General features: G+C 41.0%; 1 protein-coding gene across 1 annotated transcript in view; it reads right to left on the bottom strand.

Moving 5' to 3' along the window:
• SUSD1 (sushi domain containing 1) overlaps positions 1–25,554 on the bottom strand; it is an 82,479-nt gene that overhangs the window by 20,534 nt on the left and 36,391 nt on the right. Inside the window, exons 7-9 of the mRNA XM_012721283.1 lie at positions 25,348–25,534; positions 9,488–9,579; positions 8,162–8,348 (exon numbers count right to left, since the gene is read on the bottom strand). Coding sequence (XP_012576737.1) covers positions 8,162–8,348; positions 9,488–9,579; positions 25,348–25,534 — 466 coding nt within the window. The remainder of the gene's footprint in view (positions 1–8,161; positions 8,349–9,487; positions 9,580–25,347; positions 25,535–25,554) is intronic.

The following is a 25,554-nucleotide window of genomic DNA, read 5'->3' as shown; positions in this document are numbered from 1 at the left end:
TTTCTGGCTTATTTCACTATATTGCTCAATCTTTAAATGAGGAATCTTACTATCTCCCTTAGTGATTTATCTCCCAGAAAACTCCTCCACCCTAGTCTTCGACTTTTACTTTACCCTCTTTCACAACTTCTCCTTGGCCCGCGACCTCACCTAATCCCCCTTCACATCTCCAGCCCAGTCTCCACCCTACCCCTCAACTTGACTTTACCCTCTAAGATGTCTCAATGAGAATGAAGATCATTAAGTAGTATCTAAGGTTTAAAGGGACTTTATGTTAGCCAATCAACACTGTAGTAAGTATAACAATGTTAGCCTTAAAATTTTATGAATTTATGTACCTATCCTAAATTTAATAGATTGATTTTAAGAATAATAAATATTATAATCGTATCTACAACCCTAAACTGTTCTTAGAAAAAAAAAAAGATGATTGTGATCTCTAAGCCCAGTTCATGTGCTGATGTCATCCCACTGCTTGCTCCTAATGTATAAAATAAACTTCTGCTAAAGGCAGAACAGGAAGACTTGCATCCAACTGGCAGAGACAGTTTTGTAAACAGGTGGCACTTAATGTGATAATAAAGTTATACACAGCCTGCTGTGGGAGTTTAAAGAAAGTCCCTGACCATGCACAGGGGGGCTGAGACCATCAAGCGCACTAACAGACAAATGTGGGGACAGAGAGTAAGGGAAAGAACAGAGGGAGGACCACAGGTAGGCTGAATCCTGGTAAAGGTAGGCAATGGAGTGAGAGTCATGGGGGGCAGTCAGACCTGAGGTCCTTAGTTTAGAAATACAATTTACGGGCCCTTCATGGAGGCACAAGACATTAAAGCACTGTACTATGAAGCAATCTGCAGCCACACAGCAGGGAGCTGACCCACATGGCACAGCAGACCTCTCCTGTCTCCCCACGGCTCCCCTCAGCAGTGTATTTCAGTTCATCTGCCTGTTCTGCTCCCCACTCTGTTTCTGAAGAATCCCCAGCACCTCTGGCCTGGACCCCAGCTCTTGTACGCATAAATAAATAAATCTTAGAAAGCAAAGCAAGCCTCAAAAAAATAAATAAAGGAAATACAATTTACATTGGCTGCTTGGAGAATGGTTGGCAGAGAGTAGACGCACAGGTTATCCACGATCTAAGTAAGGAGCACCTGAGGGCTGAGGATGAGAAGGGCCGGGGGAGAGTCATGCAGGAAGGAGGTGGGCTGGCCTGTAATGGAAGGTGAGGAAGGGGAAGGCATCTGGGTCTTGGTTTTGGTAACCAGGTCAGGCATCACAGTCTGCAGAGAAAACACAGCCAGCTTCCTGCACAGCTGCTGGGAGCGAGAGGATGCAGTTCTAAAAGCCTCTCCCAGGACCCCAGGGAAAGGCACACCTTCCAGTGTGGGAATTTCTCTTCATTGCATCAGTGCAATGCCCTTTCATTTGTGTTATTTTGCTGTTACAATAAAGTCAGTGGGTTTTATTACTTATCTCCTGTTTTCAACCCACAGGGAAATAAACTGTTTACACTTTTCTGTGTGAGCGCCTGCATGAAGACTTTTTTAAATTATTCCCGTTTGCTCTTCTCTAAGATTCATAATTCTAGCTCTTCCAATCTCTTGGTTGAGTTTTTAAAAACACCCAGTTTCTCAACACCAGAACAAAGCACTCACTCAACCTGGCCAAGGCCATTTCCTGCCTGCTTTCTAGTCTGGCATCATTCTCGCAGCTCTGAGTGTGCCATGACCATCAACTTGTAACTTTGGGTCTGTGTTAGGCTCTGCTGGTTTAAGGTCTTTCCACCTTATATTTCAAACAGACGACTTTCTCTAAAGTAAACACCTAAACTTCTTTAGGCAGGTTCCCAGCCACATTTCCCAGAACCTTAACTTCTAGCATATTTCCCAAGGCGCTGTCCTTGGCAGATCTTCTTGCCTTTCCTTTAGCACTGTGATTGATATAAACCACAGCAAGAACCATGCTGGAGAATCAGTCCCTCGGTTTGGTGTATGTGAGCTAGGAAAGGCCCACAAGGGAGACCTCCCTAATCATCCCTGGGCACCAACAATATCCATCCTCTACTAGAAGCAAAGAGCAAAAATATCTGGGGCTACCATATGAGAAAGCTTTGAAGGATGAAGGGGAAAGTGAGGTAGGAAAACCTGTCCTGCAAAATATAAAATATATTGTAAAATTACACAAGTTGGAACAGTAAGGCGCAAGTACAGAAAATGCAAAACAATGGCAGAAACTAGACTGTCAAGAGAGATCCAAACAAATAAACAAGAATATAGTGTGTGACATGAACAACTTTCAAGAGTAGAATGGGAGACAAAAATTATCATTTGGGAGGAAAAAAATTACCATGTGGATGAAGCCTTATGTGATGCACTAAAACAAGCTCCAAATGTGTCTAAATTTAAATTCAAAAAGCGTAATTATTAAGAAGCATTAGAAAATACTAGCCAATATGAACTGATTTGACTTCAGGGTGGTAAAGGTTTTTCTTGGCAGAAACTATAAAAAGAACTAATGGTATTTATTAAATGAAAATCATAACTGTTTAAGTGTCAAAAAGCATGTGGGAGAGAAAATTCAAGAGTAGATAACCTGGGGAGGGCGGCTGTAACATGGATGACAAAAGATCAGTATTGTTTATTGGGCAAACCATTAAACTTCGTAAGAGATAAAGATAGTGTGCTGCAAAAGTGTTGCAATTCCTTGCTCAAAAAAACATCAAAATGAACTTTAAAAAAAGAAAGAAAATTTCACCCACACCAAAACTAAAGTTCCAACTTCAAGTAAATGCAAGAAAGTAACACACATAAATTCGAACATACACCAGGCGTGAGGTATCAAAATTGGCAGCGATAGAAAAAAATGATGGCTTACATTGTAAGTCTCCAGACAACACAACCTTCATCTCCCTACCAGTATAGGAGGCTTGGCCTTCCGGGAGAAGGAAGGATTTCCTATACATCTTTATATCCTCATCAGCATGTTGCACTTAACCAATCAATAAAGATGTGCTGAGTTAAACTGTCAAGTCGCCCCAAGCTCCTCCCCCACTCCTACCTCCCACAGAAACCCTGAACTTTAAGCTTCTGGTTTAAAGAAACTTCCCCATTCATATATTGTAGGAAAAAAAGTGATAAAAATAATAATAATAATAATAAAGTTAATACAGAGACTGCATCTGGCCTGTTTCTCTCTATGCTATTTTAGTTTGCCTCAGTGGGGTCCAGGCCTAAGATGCAATGTTTTTAGGGAGAGGAATGAGAAGAAAGACACCCATCTCCACATGGGGTTTGGGATTTGACTGGAGGCAAGGATGCAGCTGGGAAGTTTCTGGGGTGGAGAGGAATAGGTGGCCATGGAGGAATGGGAGGGTGTGCATGCCCTGCTGCCTAACATTAGGTCTCCAGATGTCAAACAACCTGGTCCACCAAAGGCCGTGAGAGAATCTGGATAGAAAGAAGCTGAGCAGCACCCACATCATGGGTGCTCTGGAACCAGCCTGAAGTCATGGAGTTCTCACTGAGGACAAAAAGTAAGTTGTCCTTGGTTGGTTTGTGGGTGGCCCACCAGGTAAAAGAAGCTCATGGCAGAAGACCTCAAGAGATGAGGTGCTGCATGTTCCTTCCTGGGGGCCCCCAGTAGAGAGACAGGAGGTGTCAGAGTTGGGGCTGAGGTCTGTGGTCTTCAGGGGCATCAGAAGTCAGGTGACTAGAGCTCCCTGTAGTGCTTAGGACACACCTGTGTTTTGCTGAAGGTCTTATTATGAATACAGGTAAAGATGGGGGCCCTTCCTGGGGGCACAAGGGATTAAATCTTAGCACTGTGAAACTACTGGCAAACCACTGTAGTATGAGTTCAACCCCTGGCCAGGGAGGTGACCCACATGGCACAGCAGACCTTTCCTGCCTCACTCGCTGCTCCTCTCAGAAGTGTACTTCATCAATCTGCCTGTTCTGCTCCCCACTCTGTCTCTGGTGAATCCTCTCACCACCCCTACACCTCCAGGCTGCACCCCAGCTCTGTATGCATAAGTAAATAAAAAAAAAATGCCTACAAGCCTTTCGACTTGGCTAGAAAACAGCATGACTAAGGAAAGCTCCTGTGGCTCTTTAGCATCAAGGGGGAGAGGTGGTTTCTGACCCTGACCTGGAGAGGGTAAAGGGCCAGGCTGTAGGAAGAACTCAGGTCCATGGCTGTCTGGGGCAGCGCAGCAGCCACAGTAAGCAAGCTGCTGCCTCTCCCTTGCTCCCCCCCACCCCCCACCAGCACCTCTTTCTGTGACACTTGTCTCTGTCCTTCAATCTGGAACTTTCACGCTCCTCTGAGATCACCAACATATTTAAAGTGATATCTTCATCTTGTTCCCATCAGGAAGCTTAAGCTTAGTGTCAAGTACTCAGAAGGGAAATTCCACTCACTTTCCTTCAGGGAAATCAGCTGCTGCATTTTTCAAGCCCAAATCCCTGTCTCCACATTTCTGGTAAATCTTAAAAGTTCATGATTTTGAAACAAAGATATATATGGGGGGGGGGGGGGGAGTAGTTCCTCTTGACATCAACACATAAAATCCTTCCCACTTTTTTTTATAAACAAGAGGTTGGGGCTGTATCTTTTCATAAGATCTTAACAACCTGAATTTACACATTAGTTTAAATTGTAAATTCTTTAAAAGAGGGTAGAGTTGAAAAGAAGTGGTCTGAAAGAATTTAGACAGCTCAACAGTGACCCCTAGTGGTGGTGGATGCAGCCACAGTGCGCTTGAGCTACTAGACTACTACATTTAACAAAGTAGAAGAGTCTCATCAAGATGGAGCTCACTCCCCCAGCTCAAAAATATATGAAATTCTAATTTGAAACTGAAATATAAGACACTCAAAACACAACAAGAAGCAAAGAGCAGCAGATAGAATAACTTCATTTGAGTAAATCACTACAGGCAGGAATACTCCACTCAAACAGTACTTCTGTTCTGCCACCCCCAAATTTGGTGAGTTTTTTTGGTCTGGAGTCTTAACAAAGCAGGCATCTCCTCATTGCCAAAAGCATCCACCAGTCATTTGGGGGCTGACCTGTTGTAGGGTAAGTGAATTGCTCAGGCTTTTACCACTTTGAATACAGAAGTGCTTGGGAGTGAGGTCACGAACACACCTGCTGTGGACCCCTGGAGTATGGTGTGGGCATGCGTAAGTGGGCATAGCTGAGCCTGGAGGATAAGGCTATAAAGGCGATGTCTCTCAGGGACAGAAGACAGAAAAGGTGGGGCAGCTACAAGAATCACAAAAAAAACAAAAGTGAGAGCTGAAAGTAAAAGATTAGCTGGGGCCTCCAGCCTCCTGCCCCCCACATCCCATCCTCACCTGCCTGTGGACTGCCCCAAACAGTTAACTTAAAAAGAGCAGTTAGGGGCCCTCCCTGGTGGAGCAGCGGGTTAAAGCACAGCACTGAGAAGCTAAAGCCACTTGCGGTAGTTCAATTCCCGCCTGCCCCGGAGGTGACCACATGGTGCGGCAGACCTCTCCTGGCCCGCCTGCTGCTCCCCTCAGCAGTGTGCTTCGTCGATCTGCCTGTTCTGCTCCCCACTCTGTCTCTGGTAAAGCCTCTCGCCGCCCCTGAGCCTCTGGCCTGTACCCCAGTTCTGTATGCAAAAGTAAATAAATCTTTAAAATAATAATAATAATAAAATAAAAATTAAAAATTGAAAAATAAAAATTAAATAGAAAAAAATAAATCAATTAATTAATTAAAAGAGCAGTTAGGGCTCTCCCTGATGGTGCAGCAGGTTAAAGCACATCATTATGAAGTTCTCTGAAGCCACTGCAGCATGAGTTCGATCCCCGGCCAGGGAGCTGACCCACATGGAGTGGCAGACTCTCCTGACCTGCCCACTACTCCCCTCAGCGGTGTATTTCAATCCATCTGCCTGTTGTGCTCCCTATTATGGTGAATCCTCTCACCCCCATGTCTCTGGCCTGCACCTCAGTTCTTTTATACATAAATAAATAAAAATAAATCTAAACAAAAAAAAACACTCCAAAACAGCAAGCAGCACCTCATGTCTTGAGGTCTTCTGCCAACTACTGTATCATGAGTTCGATCCCCAGCCAGGGAGGTGACCCATATGGCGTGGCAGACCTCTCCTGACCCACCCGCTGCTCCCCTCAGCAGTGTACTTCGTTGATCTGCCTGTTCTGCTCCCCACTCTGTCTCTACTGAATCCTCTCACCCTCCACATCTCTGGCCTGTACCCCAGTTCTATATGAATAAACAAATAAATCTTTAAAAAAAAAAAAAAGTATTGAAGCCTGAAGAAGCCACTGAGGCCTCCTGGCCTCTTCTTTATCTGAATAGAGGACCTGCTCTATGCTGGCTTGATACCACACCTGGACAGTCACTACAAGATTTCTTTGTTGTGCCCTGTGCTAGCATGGTCTTTCCTTACTGGGGGTCCAGTGTAGACCCCACAGATGAAAAGCTATCTTTAAGAAACTCGTATCTTAGTAACAAGTAAATTCTTAAAATATACTTCCAAAACCCAAGCTCTATGAAGAAACTCAAGCAGGGTGTCAGTGTGGGGGTGGGGTTGGTTTTGGAAGGATGGGCAAAGATTCTGGAAGGTGACAGACAGCCTAGGAGAAAGACACAAATGACAATGATAAACAGCCATGAACGGCTTGCATGCGAGTAGAGAACAAGTGGGGAAGTGTGGCCGTTTGCCCTTGGAAAACAGCAAAAAGGTGGGGGGTGAGAGGGGAGCAGGGGCTGCTACTGCTTAGTGAGGAAGGGAGGAAGGGAGAGAATGAACAGGCGAGATGGCGCCAGAGAGGCGGACTAACATTCCGCAGTACAGAGCTCAGCTCCTGTTCCATTCCAACACGAGTGCAAATTCTTTGAAGAGTTTTGGGCTGGGATGACAAGCTCCTGCCTGCTCTTTAAAAAGATCACTGTGACTCATGAGTCAGAACTACAGTAAAGTTACCGCGAAGATTAAGGCATGGAGGGTGGTATTTACACCACCCGTGACAGCAAGAGACCTGTTTCAAGAAGGAGTGTCACATGCTGGAGAGGAAATCAGGAAAGAACACTGGCCAGCGGCTTTGGCAAGATGAAGATACTTTCTGTAAAACAGGGCTCCCGCTGGAGCCAGGTGGAGGGAGAACAGGAGATAGGGGTGTGGAGAACCCGCAAACAGAATAGCTGGCGGGAATATAGCATCAAAGGAAGTGTTTTTATTTCATTCTGCTTTTTTTTAAAGATTTGTTTATTTATTCATACAGTACTGGGGTACAGGCCAGAGGTGCAGGGTCTGTGAGAGGCTTCACCAGAGACAGAGTGGGGAGCAAGACAAGCAGACTGAGGAAGTACACTGCTGAGGGGAGCAGCAGGCGGGTCAGGAGAGGTCTGCTGTGCCATGTGGTCACCTCCGGAGCAGGAGGGGATGGAACTCTTGAGGAAGTGACTTTAGCTTCCTAGTGCTGTGCTTTAAACGGCTGCGCCACCAGGAAGGGCCTATTTTACTCTGCTTTTATTTTAAAAGGATATGCTTAGTGTTGCGACCCTTTCTGTTGGGGGATGTGAGGATTAAGCTAAACCGGTGACATCCAGCGCACCTGTTGGTAGTGGGGGCTGGAAGCGCAGGAAGCAGTGGGAGATTTAGGCGTGACATGGCCTCATCTGCTTGCTTCTAATTTCTTAGTGAAATCAGCAAGACAAAATTATGCTGAGTACTAGTTCAGAGCCTGAAAAGAGGTATCACAGATTCGAAGGTGAGAAAGTAAGTGGAAAATTAATTGGCTAGGGCAGTGGAGTGGGACTGACAGTTATCCCCACAAGTCACCTGCAACAGAATCACAGTTAAGTACATTATTGAGAAAAAAAGAGTAACAGAAAAAAATCCTTCCTTGGTACGACATGTTTAAATACTTCAAACACCCAGAAGGAATGGCTTCAACACTTATGAAGACGGCCCAGTTTAATCAATGTTATTGCTTGTTTTGGGTATCTTTTTAAGAAATAAACATGAAGATGACAGCTGCGAACCTCAGTTACACCGCTCCCAGGTCCACACCCTTCCTCTTTCTCTTCACGTCCGCGATCTAATGATAGAAAGTATTTGCGCGCCTCGTGATCTGCATCCTCAGTGACTTCATTCACCATGTACCTGTTATCTGGGTTGTCAGCGAGATGACCACAGGAAATTCAGAAGACAAAGCCTGGATGCTGATGCTGTAGTTGGTTCCCGGACGCAGGTCCAAGCACACCTCGGGAGTCTGGCTGCTGGTGGTGACATTGAAGATCATTTCCTGGGCAAATTCCTTCTGATACCATCTCTGGCCCTGAATGCGGAACTGAAACATGGAAAGGTAAATTGCTGGCTTGACAGGCTCTGAATGTCTGAATACTTGACTTGTCTTTCCTCACGTGCTCTCATGCTCTCAACTACAAAGTTTCTTTAAAAACTGAAGCACTGGCCCTCCCTCGTGGCGCAGCGGGTTGAAGCACAGCACTGAGAATCTGAAGCCACTTCCGCATGAGTTCGAGTCCCGCCTGCCCCGGAGGTGACCACATGGCGTGGCAGACCTCTCCTGACCCGCCCACTGCTCCCCTCAGCAGTGTACTTCATCGATCTGCCTGTTCTGTTCCCCACTCTGTCTCTGGTGAAGCCTCTCGCCGCCCCTGAGTCTCTGGCCTGTACCCCAGTTCTGTATGCACAAATAAATAAATCTTTAAAAAAAAAAAAACTGAAGCACAACAGTGAGCAAATATTAGAGTGGTAATACCATAAATATATGGTTATAATCAGTATAATAAATATATTCCTAAATAAGAATGTACCAAGGCCAAAGCCCTCTTGCTGGCAACTTTCTCGTTTCTATTCTCACACATACCAGGGCCATGGCCAAACCTGAAATCCTTTGGCAAGACTGCAAGATCAGAGCCATAGAGTTCTCCTAGAAAGAAAACTGCAAATCTAAGCATCTTCCAAAGCAGAATGTGAATTAAGATACTCCACTAATCGCTAAAACTGAGGAAGGGTTTTTCTCTTCTGCCTGCCCACTCCTGACATACCCTATGCTTTTCTGTAACACCCCCAGCAGTTGGGCCAATGCATACATCTTTCTTCTTACTTAATCTCTCCCTGAGCAGCTCATTCCATGGTCTCTCCCTTTTAAAACCACATCTCGTTTCAAAGGTCCCCTTGACTCTGCAGACAACGCATTCAGTGCCTAGCCAGACACACGGGCACAGGCACCCCTGAATGTCAGCTCTGCACCAGGGCAGGCCCACAGAAACTCCCCTAGCTTTCCCACCAACCCCCAAGGACCCTGTCTTCAAACATGCAGCAAAAGTGCCCATTTTCCCATTGCAGCTGTCACTATAAATCTCCCATTGACAGCAGCTACTACGTAGATGTTTAGGTTTGCTGATATCTTGTAAACGTCCCACATGATACACCTTATACATAGAATAACTTTTAGTGACTTACTAAGTACATCTCCTGTGTGTCAGCTGTCTTCATACTTCTCCATTTCAAGCAGGTTTCATTAAATATTGAAATGTTATCAATGGTCTGTTTAACTGCAGGTGAAAAAGAATGAGAAATGAACTTCCTGCCTCTACAAAAATATTACCTTTGAATTGTACATTTTCTAAGGATATGCAATTATACAGGGCGATTTCAGCAATATTTTCATTTATAAATTACTGAGAGCTATCCAAGAAACTCCACTTTTATACTGATATACAATACCCAGAGTATTCCTCTAAAAAAACATTTAAATCTATTTACTGAAATGTCTTTGCTTCACTCAGTGAAAACTGTCACTCACTATCCTGGCCATGAACAATCTCATTTATACAAATAAACACAGTGTAAAAGGCTAAGATGAGAGCAGAGGACTGGTAATTGTTCCAAGAGGAACTGAAAAGGGAGTTCTCAGACAGTCCAATTCTCATGATCAGAAGCAGGGAGGGCTCCCTCTTGGTTTGGGCTTCCTCATCTCTTGTGATTAAGGAAGCATCTATGGCCCCTACTCAACTTCATGGTAATCAATCCAGAAGACAGTTCAGATCTGTAGTTTCATACCCGGGCTCCTCCTCCACAAGCATTAAAATATGGACTATGTATTCAAAACTCTATTAAGGTTACTTCCCTCAACACTGGTCCCTATGCCTAAACAGGTAGTATAACAACCAAAGAAAGAATGTGTCATGACAGTCAAGCCTTCACCGTGTGAGTCCTGGCCTGAAAGGTTCCTCTGAAAGAAACCAGACTGGTAGACATGACCCCTCTCTGTGAGCTGGGCAGCTCTGCACAGAGAGACCTGTTCCACAGGTCACAGCTATACTTTATATGTTGCAAGATAGAGCAGGTAAGAAAGCAAAGGTGATTCAGGGTAATACAAACTCACTACTGGATATATGAGGTGATTATAGAGGTTAATGTTAGGGTGTCTAAAGAACCCCACATTTATGAAACTTTCAAAAGCCGAGTAATTCTATTTGCACAGTCCCAGACCATACCAAAAGGTAGAAAGTTTCCAATTCATCCACTAGGACTAGATAAGCACAAAGTGGACAAGGATGGCACAACCAAGCACTAAGCACATGAAACCAATTCACTTATTAATATAACACAGAAATCCCAAATAAAACCATAGCAAGTAGAAACCAGTAGTGCATTCATACAATACATACGGGCAAGGGAGATTTATTCCAAGAATGCAGCGATCAGCATTCCTGGAAAAAGCATGAGCAGGTTATGAGAGAAAAACTATATGGCTACTTTCATGATCATAGTAGTTATTAGCACATTTAATATACCTTTCCTGACTTAAAAATCCTAGTAAACTAGGACTTCATTTGACCCCAAAAATGCCTTCATTGAAAAGTGTTTGTGTGAAGTCTACATACTGAGCAGTAAAACAATGAAAAATTTCTAGAAAACTAGGTATAATACAAGGATGCATGGCCTTATCGCTATTCCTTTAGCCTTAAGAGATTCTAAACAATGCAGAAAGAGGCGAGAAGGGGCGGACTAAATACCAGACAGGGTACAAATGAAGCAACTGACAATAGGCCTGTGTGAATCAACTGAAAAAAATATATGAAATTATTTTAAAACAATTTTAAAAATGTAGGCTCTCACACATAAAATCATTATATCTGGTGTTGGTGAAGGTTTTGGGAAACAAGTATCCATTGTACCATCTTTATTTTTCCATATAATATCACTCGCTGGGCCATACAAGGTTGGGTGAGGCAGTAGGGCCTAAAAGCTTGCTCTCTTATCTCCTAGATTTTTTTGCAACTCACTAACACCCATTCTGACATATTTGCTTTTATACCTAGCACTTCTTTTCATGTTTTCTACATATACAATAACTTTTTGCTTCAACATCAAATCTAAGGTAAACTTTTCTTTAAAAACGATTCACAGGAAATTAAACCCAAAATGCAAACTGTTCACAATTAAATAGAGGCAGCGGCGCTACTAGTGGCTGTAATCAACGTAATGTATATATGGGCAATGACAATATGTAGTCACCTGACTATTAACAACTGTAAGATTCAAAATTATTAAAAGTTGGGGGGGAGGAAGAGGTGATTGTGAGAATCAATAAAATATAATATACACTGTAGATTAACCATAACATTCTCTGTAAGAACAAAAACTTGGAGGGAAAAAATACCACTTTCCATAGTGGATAAGTTATAAATTACTTTATCTTCAGAGTGGAATAGTATGCTCCCCTAAAAAGAATAAAATTGCATGAGAAAATGTTCTCAGATCATATAAAGGCAAAAACAAAATAAGAAAACAAGATGAAGGACAGTGTGTATATATTATGATTCCATTTATTAGATAAGTATACAGACACATATATACACACAACACAACAATCTGGAAGGCCTGCAACTTCCGTTCACAGGGAAAGCTCACTGGTTAAATTCAGGTCTGTCTCAATCAGAGAGCCACTCTCATTCTAGATTCCCTTCCTTCACTCAAGGGGCTTCACAACTTGAGTCCCAGGCAGGATAAATATATAAATCCTAGAATCCTGACATCAAAAAACCAGACCTGGCCCTCCCTGGTGGCCCAGTGGGTTCAAGCACAGCACTGAGAAGCTAAAGCCACTTCAGCATGAGTTCGATCCCTGCCCCAGAGGTGATCCACATGGCTTGGCAGACCTCTCCTGACCTACCCGCTGCTCCCCTCAGCAGTGTGCTTTGTCAGTAGGCCTATTCTGCTCCCCATTCTGTCTCTGGTGGATCCTCTCACTGCCCCTGTACCTCTGGCCTGTACCCCAGTTCTGTATGCATAAATAAATAAATCTTTTTTAAAAAATCAATCATTACTGGCCCTCCTGTGTGGCACAGCGGGTTAAAGCACAGCATTGAGAAGCTAAAGCCACTTGCGGTAGTTCAATTCCCGCCTGCCCCGGAGGTGACCACATGGTGCGGCAGACCTCTCCTGGCCCACCCGCTGCTCCCCTCAGCAGTGTACTTCGTAGATCTGCCTGTTCTGCTCCCCACTCTGTCTCTGGTGAGGCCTCTCACTGCCCCTGAGCCTCTGGCCTGTACCCCAGTTCTGTATGAACAAATAAATAAATCTTAAAAAAAAAAATCAATCTTTACTTTCTTAGTGCTCCCAAAGATAGTATCCTGAAAATACCTTAATTTTATTTATGCATGTATTATTGTTGATCCTTGTCTAGCTCCCCACTGAACTGATTGCTCATTTAGATGAGAGACTTCTCTTGTTCAATTCTGTACTCCATCTTTGTGTTACAAGATGATGGTTGGTACAGCATTCTGATTGTTTAAATGTAAACAGATGACAATAAGGAGAAAGCTAAGTAACTGATAACATATTAACCCAGTGGAATGCAGCCACTACATTAAACATGGTTTCTGACTATTGTATGTTAAGGTATTACGCTGGTTTTCTATGTACATTTACCCATTTCATCCTCACAAGTAACCTAGGACACTGCTCCCAAATTTATAGCTAAAGCAGCTTAGGCACAGAGAGGTTAAATAATTTGCCAAAAGGCACAGCAACAATAAGTAGCAGATCTGAGATTTGAATTTGTAGCCTAACTCCTATGCCAAACTATTACCCATCCTTCCTCCCAAAATAGAATATGGGACTTCAGAAAGAAAAAAAGAACTTACTTTTTACTGATCATATAAGAAGGAACCATAAGAATGGATGATAACAGGGAAGGGATTCCAGGTAGAAGAAATGGCAAAGATAATGGAGGTAGAAAAGTTAGTATTTCAGAATTTATTACAGCTTAGAGTTCCATTTAGTTCAAGGGTAATAATGACCCCCTTATAGTCAACTTTCCCCATGTGTTATCCAAAACAGTCTTCAAAAACAACAGGAAAAGAAAATGAAACAACATAAAACTGATATTGTCATCAGAACTAGAACACAGAAACACCAAAATCATGAAAAGACCTTTTAAAGAAAAATAAATACTGAATTTCATCAACCCTATCTCTCATTCTCCTGCAAGTCCTTGTACAGAGTGCACTAAGAGACTGAATGAGAAAAGGAAAACAAGGGGCCTAGAGTGAACTAAATTCATTCCCGAAGTTCTGAAATGCTCAAGGGAAGAAAAAAAAAACAAAAAACAAAAAAACCTGGTATATCAGAGTACAAACTACAAGACTTAGGTAGTGGCATGAGAAAGAAACTGCTCTGGGAAAGAGGTCCATAAAAAGGGAGGTAAAAGAACCCTGTTGAAAGTAAGTGGTGATAGAAAGAAGCAAGGGGGGAAATGTAAGATCCTATGCAAAAGAAAACCCCCAAGGAGAAGACTACACAATTCATCCCACATGTACTGGAAAATATTCTTTACAGAAACTGCATTTCATGTGATGACAGAAGAGGGCACTCTTAACTTAGAAATCTGGCTCAACATACCAATTCTATCTACGGAATCAATAGATGGAACAGCTTTCATTAAAAAAAAGGAAATCATAACTATGGTGGTGGCACAGGGGTGATTTGGTGATGGGAAACCCGCGGGGATTACAATCGAGATGGAAAAAAAAAATGTGCAAAATGATGTAAAAATAAACTTTGTAATAAATTTTTTAAAAAAAGGAAATTATAATCAAAACATTTAAGTTCATAAAGAACTCTACTTTTAAAAAAACACACAAAATAAGGGGAAAAACTGTAACACAATAAACTGAAATAGATGTTCTTAAAGAAATGTCACGAAAGTAAACACCTTGTGATTCAGAAATTTAAAAACTTAAGAAAAGAAATAGAGAAAAAGCACGGAGAAAATAAAAAGTGACTGAATTCAGGAAAAAAATAAAGGGAAAAGACAAACTCCTATCAGAAATGGAGTTCAATTTTATGATACCAAACAGGGATGATCAGAATGAAAATTTAATAAAGGTCCTTTAAAAGTACAGGAAATCTGGGCCCTCCCTGGTGGTACAGCGGGTTAAAGCACAGCACTAAGAAGCTAAAGCCACTGCTGCATGAGTTTGACCCACAGGGTGCAGCAGACCTCTCCTGGCCCATCCCTGCTCCCCTCAGCAGTGTACTTCATCAGTTGGCTTGTTCTGCTCCCACTCTGACTCTGGTGAATCCTCTCAGTGCCCCGGCATCTCTGGCCTGTAGCCCAGTTCTGTATGCACAAATAAATAAATCTTAAAAAAAAAATACAGAAAGCAACCAGAAAAAAAAAATTTAGATGAGATTTTAAAGAAACAGAAAGGATCAAAAATAAAGTATAGGCAAAGAATCAATATATGTATAATTAAGTCTTTAAAGAAGAAAAACATCAACACAGAATTAATGCTCCAAACTCTTACAAAATAACTTTTCAAAAATAAGAAGACCCTATTCTAAATGTTGAAAGGGTCTACAAGACACCTGAAAGATTCACAAAGAACAATGATCCCTAAGACTTACCCAAGTAAAACTACTAGAATTTAAAGATAAAGAAAAAATCTTCAGGGGCTTAACTTATAGAAATAAAAAATATTCGAAGGCAAAATAGTAAGGCTGCAGCAGACATCTCAAGAGCTACATTAAAAGAACAAAAGAACTAAATTTTAAGAAAATTCAAATCAAACAATATGAACCAAGATTTTTATATTTAGTCAGGCTAGCTTTCCAAAATCAAAGCCATAGAAAAACAACTTTAAATATGCAGGCACTTTACCAGAGACATGTTGTGGGGGTGGAGTGGGGAATGGGATCAAAAACGGGGGGGGGGGGTGGGGGGATGCACGGGACTATGGTGGTGGCACACGGGTGATTTGGTGATGGGAAACCCGCGGGGATTACAATCAAGATGGGGAAAAAAATGTGCAAAATGATGTAAAAATAAACTTTTGTAATAATTAAAAAAAAAATATGCAGGCACTCACAAACTATTGTGTTATTGAAGACTCTATTAGAATATGAGTTCTATCCAGGAGGTATAACAGTGAAAGATACTTTTCAAATAATGTGGGGCATAATACTGAAGAAAATTTTCAAATTTTTTAAGTAAGGAAAATATAAACACCTACGCCTGATAAAGACAATAAACAAAGGGAAGAAAACTATAGATTATACTCACATATGATATGCTGAAACCTGTATAGATATGTACATTAAAAGAAATGTAAAATAAAATATGAGTGAATGGAACCCAATACAATGTAAGAAGTAAAGTACTATGACCAAGGAAATTTATTTCAGAGAGGAAAAGGAGGGGCGAGGAGAGGAAAAGAAGTTTTAAATGATATCAAAATTAAAAGTTATAAGGAAATGAAATAAGAGTATCTTAGAGTTACTTTTTCTTGGTATTAATGGATATTTTAGACAAACAAATAATTCATCTTTCCTGATTTCAGCCTAAGAGATGAAACCTTGGAGACTCTTTGTACACATAATCAGAATATAATGGTCCTCAAAAGAGTGAGGGGAAGCCCCACAGTCATTTAGGACTCATTTAATAGAGGGCTGTAATGTATTCAACTTTACCCCATGGGTATGGCCCCAGATTCCTAGATGAACAAAAGCAATGAACACTCGCTCAGCTCTCCCTGGTGATACAGCAGGTTAAAGCACAGCACTATGAAGCTAAGACAGCCACTGCAGCAAGAGTTCCATCCTCGGCCAGGGAGCTGACCCACATGGTGCAGCAGACCTCTCCTGTCCCACCCACTGCTCCCCTCAGCAGTGTGTTTCAGTAGATGTGCCTTTTCTGCTCCCCTTTCTGTCTCTGGTGAATCCTCTCACCCCCCTCACGCTGCACCTCTAGCCTGTACCCCAGTTCTCTATGTATAAATAAATAAATCTTTTTTTTAAAAAATGAGCACCCACTTACTCTCCACATTTTTGGTAAGTGCATGGATATTCTATGCAAAATACATGCCAATTTCTAGTTTGACCAATGATAAATATGCATTTCCCACATTGATGGTTTATAGAGAGAAGCAGGCATATTTCAGATATAATTCTTCCTTCAAAATACTGTTATAATATCAGCCACTTCCTTGGAAAAGAATAGAAACAATGTTAAATTATTTGTTGTCTTTATTATCTTTTGTTTGGACTTTGATTTTATGAACAGAAATGAGTTATGGGGGGAGTTTTATAAGGTCAACATACATTTCAAATATGCATGCTGTTAGAAAACCCTCCTTATTCCTAGGCCACTTTAAGTGGTTCTAGCTTTTTACTAAGGGACAGAAAAAACAGTGTTGTGTTACCCTCTTCTTTTTGATTTTTAAATTTAGTAACACTATTTTAGAAATATCTAAATGCATGCCATCCTCTGCTAAAAAGAACAGAAAAACAAGCATTCTCTTATTCATAAATGATAAGTTTTTCAAACCTCTAATTAGGAGCACCCTAGATAGACAGTTGGCTTTGCAAAGTAAATATTGTCAGAAAACAAAAAAATGACTACAAGTCAACTACTCTGAAAAGCAAAGTTACTATTTTTTATAACTGCTTTCTATATAATGGTCTCACTTTATTATCCTTTAGTTATCCTTGATGCACATTTTGCAAATGTATCAGGTAAGGAAGTTTACTATTATTTTGTTAAACTTTTTCTTAAGACAAATTTAGTATCTGGTTACAACCACCATGAACTATTTTAGACTAAAAGTGATTATATTATAGAGAGAGGAAGGGAGGTGGGAGGCATAAATCACCCATTTGTCCATGCAGAGCAGATTCAAACAATTCCCTTGGCTTAGTTTCCTCTAGTTCACCTTCTAGCAGAGAAGGCAACCTCTTACTCTTGCATAAATTCTAGTCATTCACCCAGCAACACAGAACAACTGCTCACTGGCTACTGATGAGCGAGAACAGTCTTCAAGCTCAATGACATCAAATCTGTATCAAATCTGAGTTGAAAGAAGCAATATTTAGGAAACATTACCTGAAAGTCACAGAGTCCCAACTTTCTCCAAGTGATCTAAAATAACCTAGTCTTACCCCTGAATCAAGCCAAACTTCAGGGATAGAAGACAAATAGCCTTGCAATGAATTTCTTAAAAACCTTGGGTCCTCACGTGGAGGGCACCCAAATCTCTAAGGGACACAATTCTTGAGCAGATCACACAAGAGGTCCTCTCTCTTACTTTGTACATTTGCTCTGATCCAATTTTCCTAGAACGCCTGTTCAATTTCAAATAAGCTTCATTAAATAGGGAAATATTGAAAATGCCACCACCTTCTAAGAGATGATCTTCTCAAAAATAAGAGAGAACATAGGAAAGGTTGCACCACCTTCACAAACTGGATCTCAGGCTAAGGACAAGCGCAACTCAGGCATCTTCAGAGAAGTCAGGAAGGCATTTAGCCAAGGCCAAAGACCACTGCAACTGCATCTGCTCTGCGTCCTGGCGCTACAGCTTCCCAGCTGCACCATGGCAGCTAAGTCACTTAGGCCCTCGGAACTTCAGCCTCCTTATTCGTGAAACCAAGTATTCCAGTTTGCTTTCCTTACATCACAGACTGCTGAGAGAATCAAATGAAATAATTTGTATTTTCAGATCACTGTAAACTAATAAAGCTGTGATATTTTTAGAATGTGAATCCTATGAGTTGGACAGTCCAATATCCTGAAGGTAAGTTTATCAGTATCCAGAAAGCCTGAGAATAAGGGAAACAGTAAGTAAAAGTCAAAGGCCATAGACCTTGAATGGCAACTGCTCTATTCTGCCAATGTGGCATAAATGCAGCCACTACCAAGAGGTAAAGTTTGGTTATACTCAAACTGTAATTTCTATAAAAAGTCAGAACTGGCCAGAGCATTTTTAATATCACTGACACATGCACTACAAGGCAATTAGCTGGGAGAAAATATCCTTGGTTATACTATAAAGGAAAAATGTAAAAATACAGTTATGAGAGAGAATTTGAAGACCTATCCCCTTTATCTTTACAAATTTTATTTTAAGGATTTTATAAGGACAATGGAAATAAAAAACTGGCACATGTATGTATATTATTTTTAGGAGCACCAAAAATATGTATGTAAGAAATAGCCCACAGGATATACATCTGCACACAATCAGCACATAAAGCAGTCTGTCTGCATCGGTTCCATCTCAATAGTGATTTTCCCACTTACTGCTGTAGAGTCTAATTCAGGGGAATATGGCAACATGAATAAAGGCATCTAGCTCCCACTTGCCACCCCCGATCTTGACAGAAGTGGCTGAGAATAGTAAAAAATAGGTCAGAATTTGCATTTGGGTTGGAAAAAAGGGTCTGCTGCAGAAACATGAAGACATTTCTGATTAGGATGAAGTGGATGAGACCAGGCAAAAGGAAGACACTGAGAACTATTACACCTTGCAAGATGCCTTTCAAGCAAAGGAGCTGGGCCTCAGTCTCAGAGGAAGGACATGGAGGAGGACTGGTGTCCAGAGGTGAGGTGGTTGGAAGCAAGGTCAAATCACTGGACAAAAATTGATGAATGTTTCACATAGAACCATTTAGTCGTGTGGTTCCAAACCCTACCTGCTCATCAGAATCACCATAGCAAATCTGAAGTAATACCAACAATCTGTATTTATTTTTTTTAAAGATTTATTTATGTATGCATATAGAACTGGGGTACAGGCCAGAAGCACAGGGGGTGAGAGGATCCACCAGAGTGAAAGTGGGAGCAGAACAGGCAGATAAACAAAGTACCTTCCTGAGGCAGCAGCAGGTGGGTCAGGAGAAGTCTGCTGTGCCGTGTGGGTCACCTCCGGGGCTGGGGATCAAACCTGCACTGAAGCGGCCGTGGCCAGCTTGCACTGCTGCATCCTAACCCGCTGTGCCACCAGGGAGGGTCTGTATTTATTTTTAATTCAAGAGGCATTCTGATAGACTGCCAGGGTAAAGAGTACTAGTAATAATAATACTGGTCTTCCCTGAGCACGCTGGAGAATAGGAACAAGGAAGGATTTACACACAGGAGGTCGGGAGACCAGCTGTGCAGTAGGGAAGACTCAGCTCTGGCCGCCTCTGCAGGCAGCAGCATCTTAGTGAAGCCAAGAAAGGTTGAGCTGGCCCCAAGCAACAGTCCCATGGCTCAAGACGACAAAGTGGCCTGCAATAAAGCTCAGAGCAGTGGGTTTTCTCACAGCTGCTCCCCGAAGAATGCTGGATCATACAGCTGGCAATAAATCCTTCAAGATGAAATCTGAGATAAGCATACTAATATTATCCAAAATAAAGTAAGATCAAAGGGAATGCCATCCATTTTATTAGGAGGGAACTATCAGACCTAGATAAAACTTTTATCTTCCAAGGATAAATAATCAAAAGTGGGGGGGGGGAGCCTATGACATGATTCTACAAAAAAGAGGGAGATCGTGCTTAGGAAACAAAGAATGAGCATATTTTTTAAGAAAATCTGTACAGAGTATAGGTAAAATTAGGCAGCATCTGTTTTGTACTTTCAGTTAAAAAAAAATAAATGGATTCCAATGGCTAAAGGATGAGGTAATAAAAGGATGTGACAGCAAAAAGGATGTGACCAGGAAGCTGGTTAAGAGTCAAAAAGAAAAGGGGAATCAGAGGAGGCCCAAAACCAAAAGGAAGTATCAGTGCAACAACAACAATAGCAGTGTGTTAGAACAGTAAAGACAAGACACGGTCTTGCATGATGAGAACACACTCACTGCTCATTCACAGGAGCAGAATGACAAGGACATCAAAGAAGAGAAAATGGCAGATCAATGCAGAAAGTCGAGATATCTCATGTAGTGAAGAGTCAAAAATGTGAATGTGAAGAGTCAAAAAAGGCAATTACTAGAGTTTTATATATATATATATATATATAAAGTTTGTTTTGGATCTTCTTTTTCTTTTTCTTTTTAAGATTTATTTATTGATGCATACAAGAACTGGAGTACAGGCCAGAGGTGTGGGGAAAAGATTCACCAGAGACAGAGTGGGGAGCAGAACAATCAGGTCTACTGAAATATACTGCTGAGGGGAGCATTGGGCAAGACACGGGAGGTCTGCTGCTTCACGTGGGTCACCTCCCTGGCCAGGAATCAAACTCGTGCTGTAGTGGCTGCAGATAGCTTCATAGTGCTGTGCTATTTGACCTACTGAGCCACCAGGGAGGGCCCACAATTACTAGAAACTTAATGAAAGAAAATATTTCTAACATGTAGGTAGCTAAAAGCTGAAGATAATAAAGCTCATAGGATACCAAGAAAACTGAAAAACATTAACATTTATATCTCCCCACTGCCCAAGACTGAAGCTTCATGAGAGAAAGGCTTCCTTACTTCTTTGCCATAGAATTTTCAATGCCTGAAGCAATGTCAAACACATTCAGTCAATAAATGCTTGCCATGTGTACAAATAAATGATTAAGTCTTAAATTTTACATTAAGTTCCTGTGATACCGATGCTCAAAAGTTAAACTACCTACAGGGGATTTTTTCAAAATTACACCTTCTTCAAATTCCTCTTTCAAAATTTTAAATTCCCAAAGCCAGCCATAAAAGCCTCCAGAATTCCAAGAATATCTTCAATCAAATATTCATTCACTTGTGAAGAAAACAAAAGACATTCTCATGTCTCATCAGTACGGAGAAGATAAAAATCATTGTGCAAAGAGCTACATTTAAGAAATAGAAAAGAATGTAGAATCTTTGATATGAAAGTGCTGGCATTAAGTTCTAAACTAATAAAACATATACGGGCCCTCCCTGGTGGCGCAGCAGGTTAAAGCACAGCATTGAGAAGCTAAAGCTGCTTCCGCATGAGTTCAATTTCCGCCTGCCCCGGAAGTGACCACATGGCGCAGCAGACCTCTCCTGACCCGCCCGCTGCTCCCCTCAGCAGTGTACTTCGTAGATCTGCCTGTTCTGTTCCCCACTCTGTCTCTGGTGAGGCCTCTCACTGCCCCTGCGCCTCTGGCCTGTACCCCAGTTCTGTATGCACAAATAAATAAATCTTTAAAAAATATATATATATATACCTGCTTAAATAGTTGTTAAAAAATCACTAGTAAATCTATATAACATGAATTTCTTAAAATTGCGATACATGTTACAAGTAATTAAAAATAAGAAGCTGGCAATAACATACCATATTATACCAATAGCATAAGGTCAGAGAGTGGAGAGGAATGAAAGGGAAAAAAGAATACTAATCTTTATGCAGGGAGACACAATATTTCTTCTATCTTAACACTGGTAATTAGAGAAATAAACACTTGAATAAAATCTTTTGTTGTTTTTTGTATGTTATTATAGAATGAAAGTAAAATGTAGATTGTCTGGTTTAGAGAAAGGGAAAATCTGGGTTATAAAAAGACAGAAAGAATAGGTTAGCAAAAATCTCAAAAAGAGAAAAAATACATAATGACAGAAGACAGGAAAATCATATCACAACAATGCTAATGTAAATTGCTTAACTTATGTAATCAAAAAAAATTTCCCCAGAGAAGTTCTCCATATCTGCTGTCTCCTAGAGCACATCTAAGCAATGTCATCTAGACAACTTTTTTTAAGAACTAAAGCAGACAAAAGGCATAACGTATAGACAGAAGCACAAAGAAATCAAGAAAATGAAGAATACTATCAAAGTATAATTCAAGCAAAATATAATAAACACTTAAACCAATTGTTACTAATGAATGTTAGAGTCTACAATAGTCACGAAGATAAATATATCAAAGTGTGAAACAAACCTATTAAATTTCTTAGAGGAACTGAGACAAAGCAGCAATACAATTAAGCAAACAACAAAAAAAGGAAGTGATGAATAATATAGATCTTTACCTACCTAGCACATACTCTCTACCTTATGATAACAAATAATAAGCTTTTGCCAAATAATAAGCTCTCACAAAATGTCAATAAATCTCCCAAAAGAATGCTAAAATGCAAAAGACTAGAAATTAACAATGAAGTGTAAATCCTATAAAAAAAAAAACCTACCACTTATGTAACATATAATTAATCCTTCAATCAATGGGGAAAATCAAAATAGCAATTATATAGGGCTTTGAAAGTAAGGATAAAGAGAACATATATTAACACACTCACAAATAATTCAACAATCAAAGGGAAAATCAGAATAGCAATTATATCATGCCTTGAAAATAAAGACAAAGAGACCATGTATCAATGCACAGGAATAGTGCCAAAGCTTACATCCGGAAGGGAGAGAGAAGCAATAAAGACTTTTACTATCAAACAAGAAAGAATGGAAAGATGTTGAATTGTGCATTCAAGAATTTAATAATAGAACAATATAATTAAGAGAATCTGGGAGGTGGGTATCATAAAAATAAGGGGAAAAATTAATGAGACAAAGAAAAAAACCTTAAAACACAAGAGTTTATTCCTTGGAGAAAAGAACAGTAATAAAACAGAAATAACCCAAGCAAGGTTATTTCTCGTTTCAATTTTTATAAAGAAAGAGAAAAACAAAATTAATCAAAATAACCTGGGATTATATAACCTATGACCGAGGAGGAACTACAAATAAATATTCCATGTAATATTTCAATGTATTTTTAATCCCAACCAAAGAGACATTTTTAGGAAAATATAAATTATAAAAACTGATAGAAGGAAACACAGCAAACATATACTGGCTTAACCAAAAAAAAAAAAAAAAACCTATAGAAGACATTGAGGACAATATCAAAGAATTATCTTCTAGAAGGGGTGCAAATTAAATGACCTCATGAGCAAATGTGTCAAAACTTTAAAGGAAGTAGATAATTTCAAAGTGATATAAGCTTTCCCATAACAAAAAATATTGAAAACTTCCCAATCGGTTTTTTTTTTCTTCATATATTTATTTATGTGGTAAAGAACCAGGATATAGGTCAGAGGTGCAGGGGAGGGTGAGATGATTTACAAGAGACAGTGTGGGGAGCAGTGTGGGGGCCTATCTATTGAAATACCCAGATAAGAGGGGTAAGGTAAGGGAGGTGGGGGTGGGGGGGCCTATGTGGGTCAGCTCTCTGGCCGGGGATCAAATTCAGGCCATCAAGGTGATAGTGCTGACACTTAAGCCCTAGGCCAGCAGAGAGGTCCTCCCAATTGTTTTCAAAGAAATAACACAATTGTGATAATGAATCAGATACTAAAATATGCAGGATCTAGAGGAACAGAATGACAAAGCTTTACAAGAGCAGAAAGCAGAGACAAAACTAAATGGATGGTGAGTAGATAGAAACACATTCTGATCCCATCTGGAATGACTACAGAAATCACAATTCTCACTAGAGTTCAGAGAAAGGAAAGAAGTTGGGGAACAACTTCCCTCCCCCCAGCCATGAACAGTAGGGGGAGGGATGTGCATTGGACTATGGTGATGACACACGGGTGATTTGGTGATGAGAAGCCCGTCGGGATTACAACTGAGATGGAAAAAGGCACAAAATGATGTAAAAATAAACTATCATATTATTAAAAAAAAAAAAAATCAGCCGTGGTCACACTCAACACTTCGAGGCTGAATTCAAAAGTGAAGTCAGGTCTGTCTGATCCCCAAAGACCATGGGATTCCCAATAGAGATAAAGGAATCAGGTATTAGGAGAAAACTGCCATACTGAATGAACAGTGGCAGGTGAGTCTGAAAACCTAGGACAAAAAAGAAGACATATTCCTAATAAATCCCTAACAGTTTATTATTATTAATTTTGTACCAACTTTCTCTAATTAGTTTTCATTCTATTTTTTTTTAAGATTTATTTATTTATGCATACAGAACTGGGGTACAAGCCAGAGGTGTAGGGACAGTGAGCAGATTCACCAGAGACCGAGTGGGGAGCAGAATAGATGAAGTACACTGCTGAGGGGAGCAGTGGGCGGATTAGGAGAGGTCTGCCATGCCATGTGGGTCACCTCCCTGGCCAGGGAGTGAACTGGTATTGAAGTGGCTGCAGCTAGCTTCACAGTGCTGTGCTTTAACCCACTGCGCCACCAGGGAGGCCCAGCATTTTTATTTTAAATGTTTCCTCTATATGTTACTTAGAAAGAAATCACTTTGTCCTATTTATAAACAAATATCAGGGACCTGATTTGTGTATTTTGTAGTTGGCTCTATATTGTTAGGACTGGAATTCTTTTTTGCTTATTTCTACCAAATCCATGTCACTTTCCAACTTCTAGAAGCAGCTGAGGTATATTTTCAAACAGCTGGTTGGGAACACTTCAGTTCCCTCTAAGTGATAAATGACACCATTGCTTCTCAAGGTAAACTGCTTCTAAGGTTTGCTTCTAAGGTATTTGATTAGTCCTGAAAACCAGAGTTTTGGGGGGAAAAAACTTAATGCAGTCGTCACAAGTTTATTTTAAAAATCCATGTGCAATGAGATACATTACTACTTCTTGATGTCCTTTCTTGTCCATTCTCCTTTTCAACCAATATCTTCTCTCCTGCAACCTGGGGCCAACTTCCTATCCACTCGCTCACATTCCACTTGATTCCCACCCCCGTCAGTCATAGGGTCAGTTCCCAGCCTAGATATAAAGCATTAGGTAGTCTCCCACCAGAGATAAACCATAAGACTACCCTCTACTGTCTGGGATAACTGAGGGCTGACTTCACCACCACATAATCTTGTCCTCTGGCTGCAGCGGATGGTAATAGAAGGTTTTTAAAGGACCCAGCTGAGAAATGGTGCCTCTGTGCCCATTCACTCTGCCGCCAACAGAGCAAGAATCCCTCCCACACCTGCTTGGCGCCTGCCTGTGGAGCAATGACATCTCCCTGGTGACAAATCTCAGAACACAACTATGAGCTGTCCTGGTCAGCTGATCTGAAGCATTTTCTCCCATCCTGCACTTGGCATTTCCTAGGTGAGAAGTGAGACTTCACCTCCACCTACCAGCTGTCCAGAACCCAATGGTGGCTGGCGTGGAGCGTCTTGGAGGGGCGGTGGAAATGTTCACAGTGTAGTTGGTGCCTGGATAGAGGTCCAGGCACACTTCTGGGGTCCCACTGTCTGTGGTGAAGGTGACAGTCTCCGTGTGATCTGATTCCACAGAGTCCAACCTTTGTCCTTTTATGTTAATCTGTGTGAGGGGAAAAGACA

The sequence above is a fragment of the Condylura cristata genome, unplaced genomic scaffold (genome assembly GCF_000260355.1).
Source record: "Condylura cristata isolate star-nosed mole 26May11 unplaced genomic scaffold, ConCri1.0 scaffold00006, whole genome shotgun sequence".
Lineage (NCBI taxonomy): Eukaryota > Metazoa > Chordata > Mammalia > Eulipotyphla > Talpidae > Condylura > Condylura cristata.
Note: the sequence above shows the minus strand (reverse complement) of the source record. Positions and strands in the feature narration are given on the sequence as shown.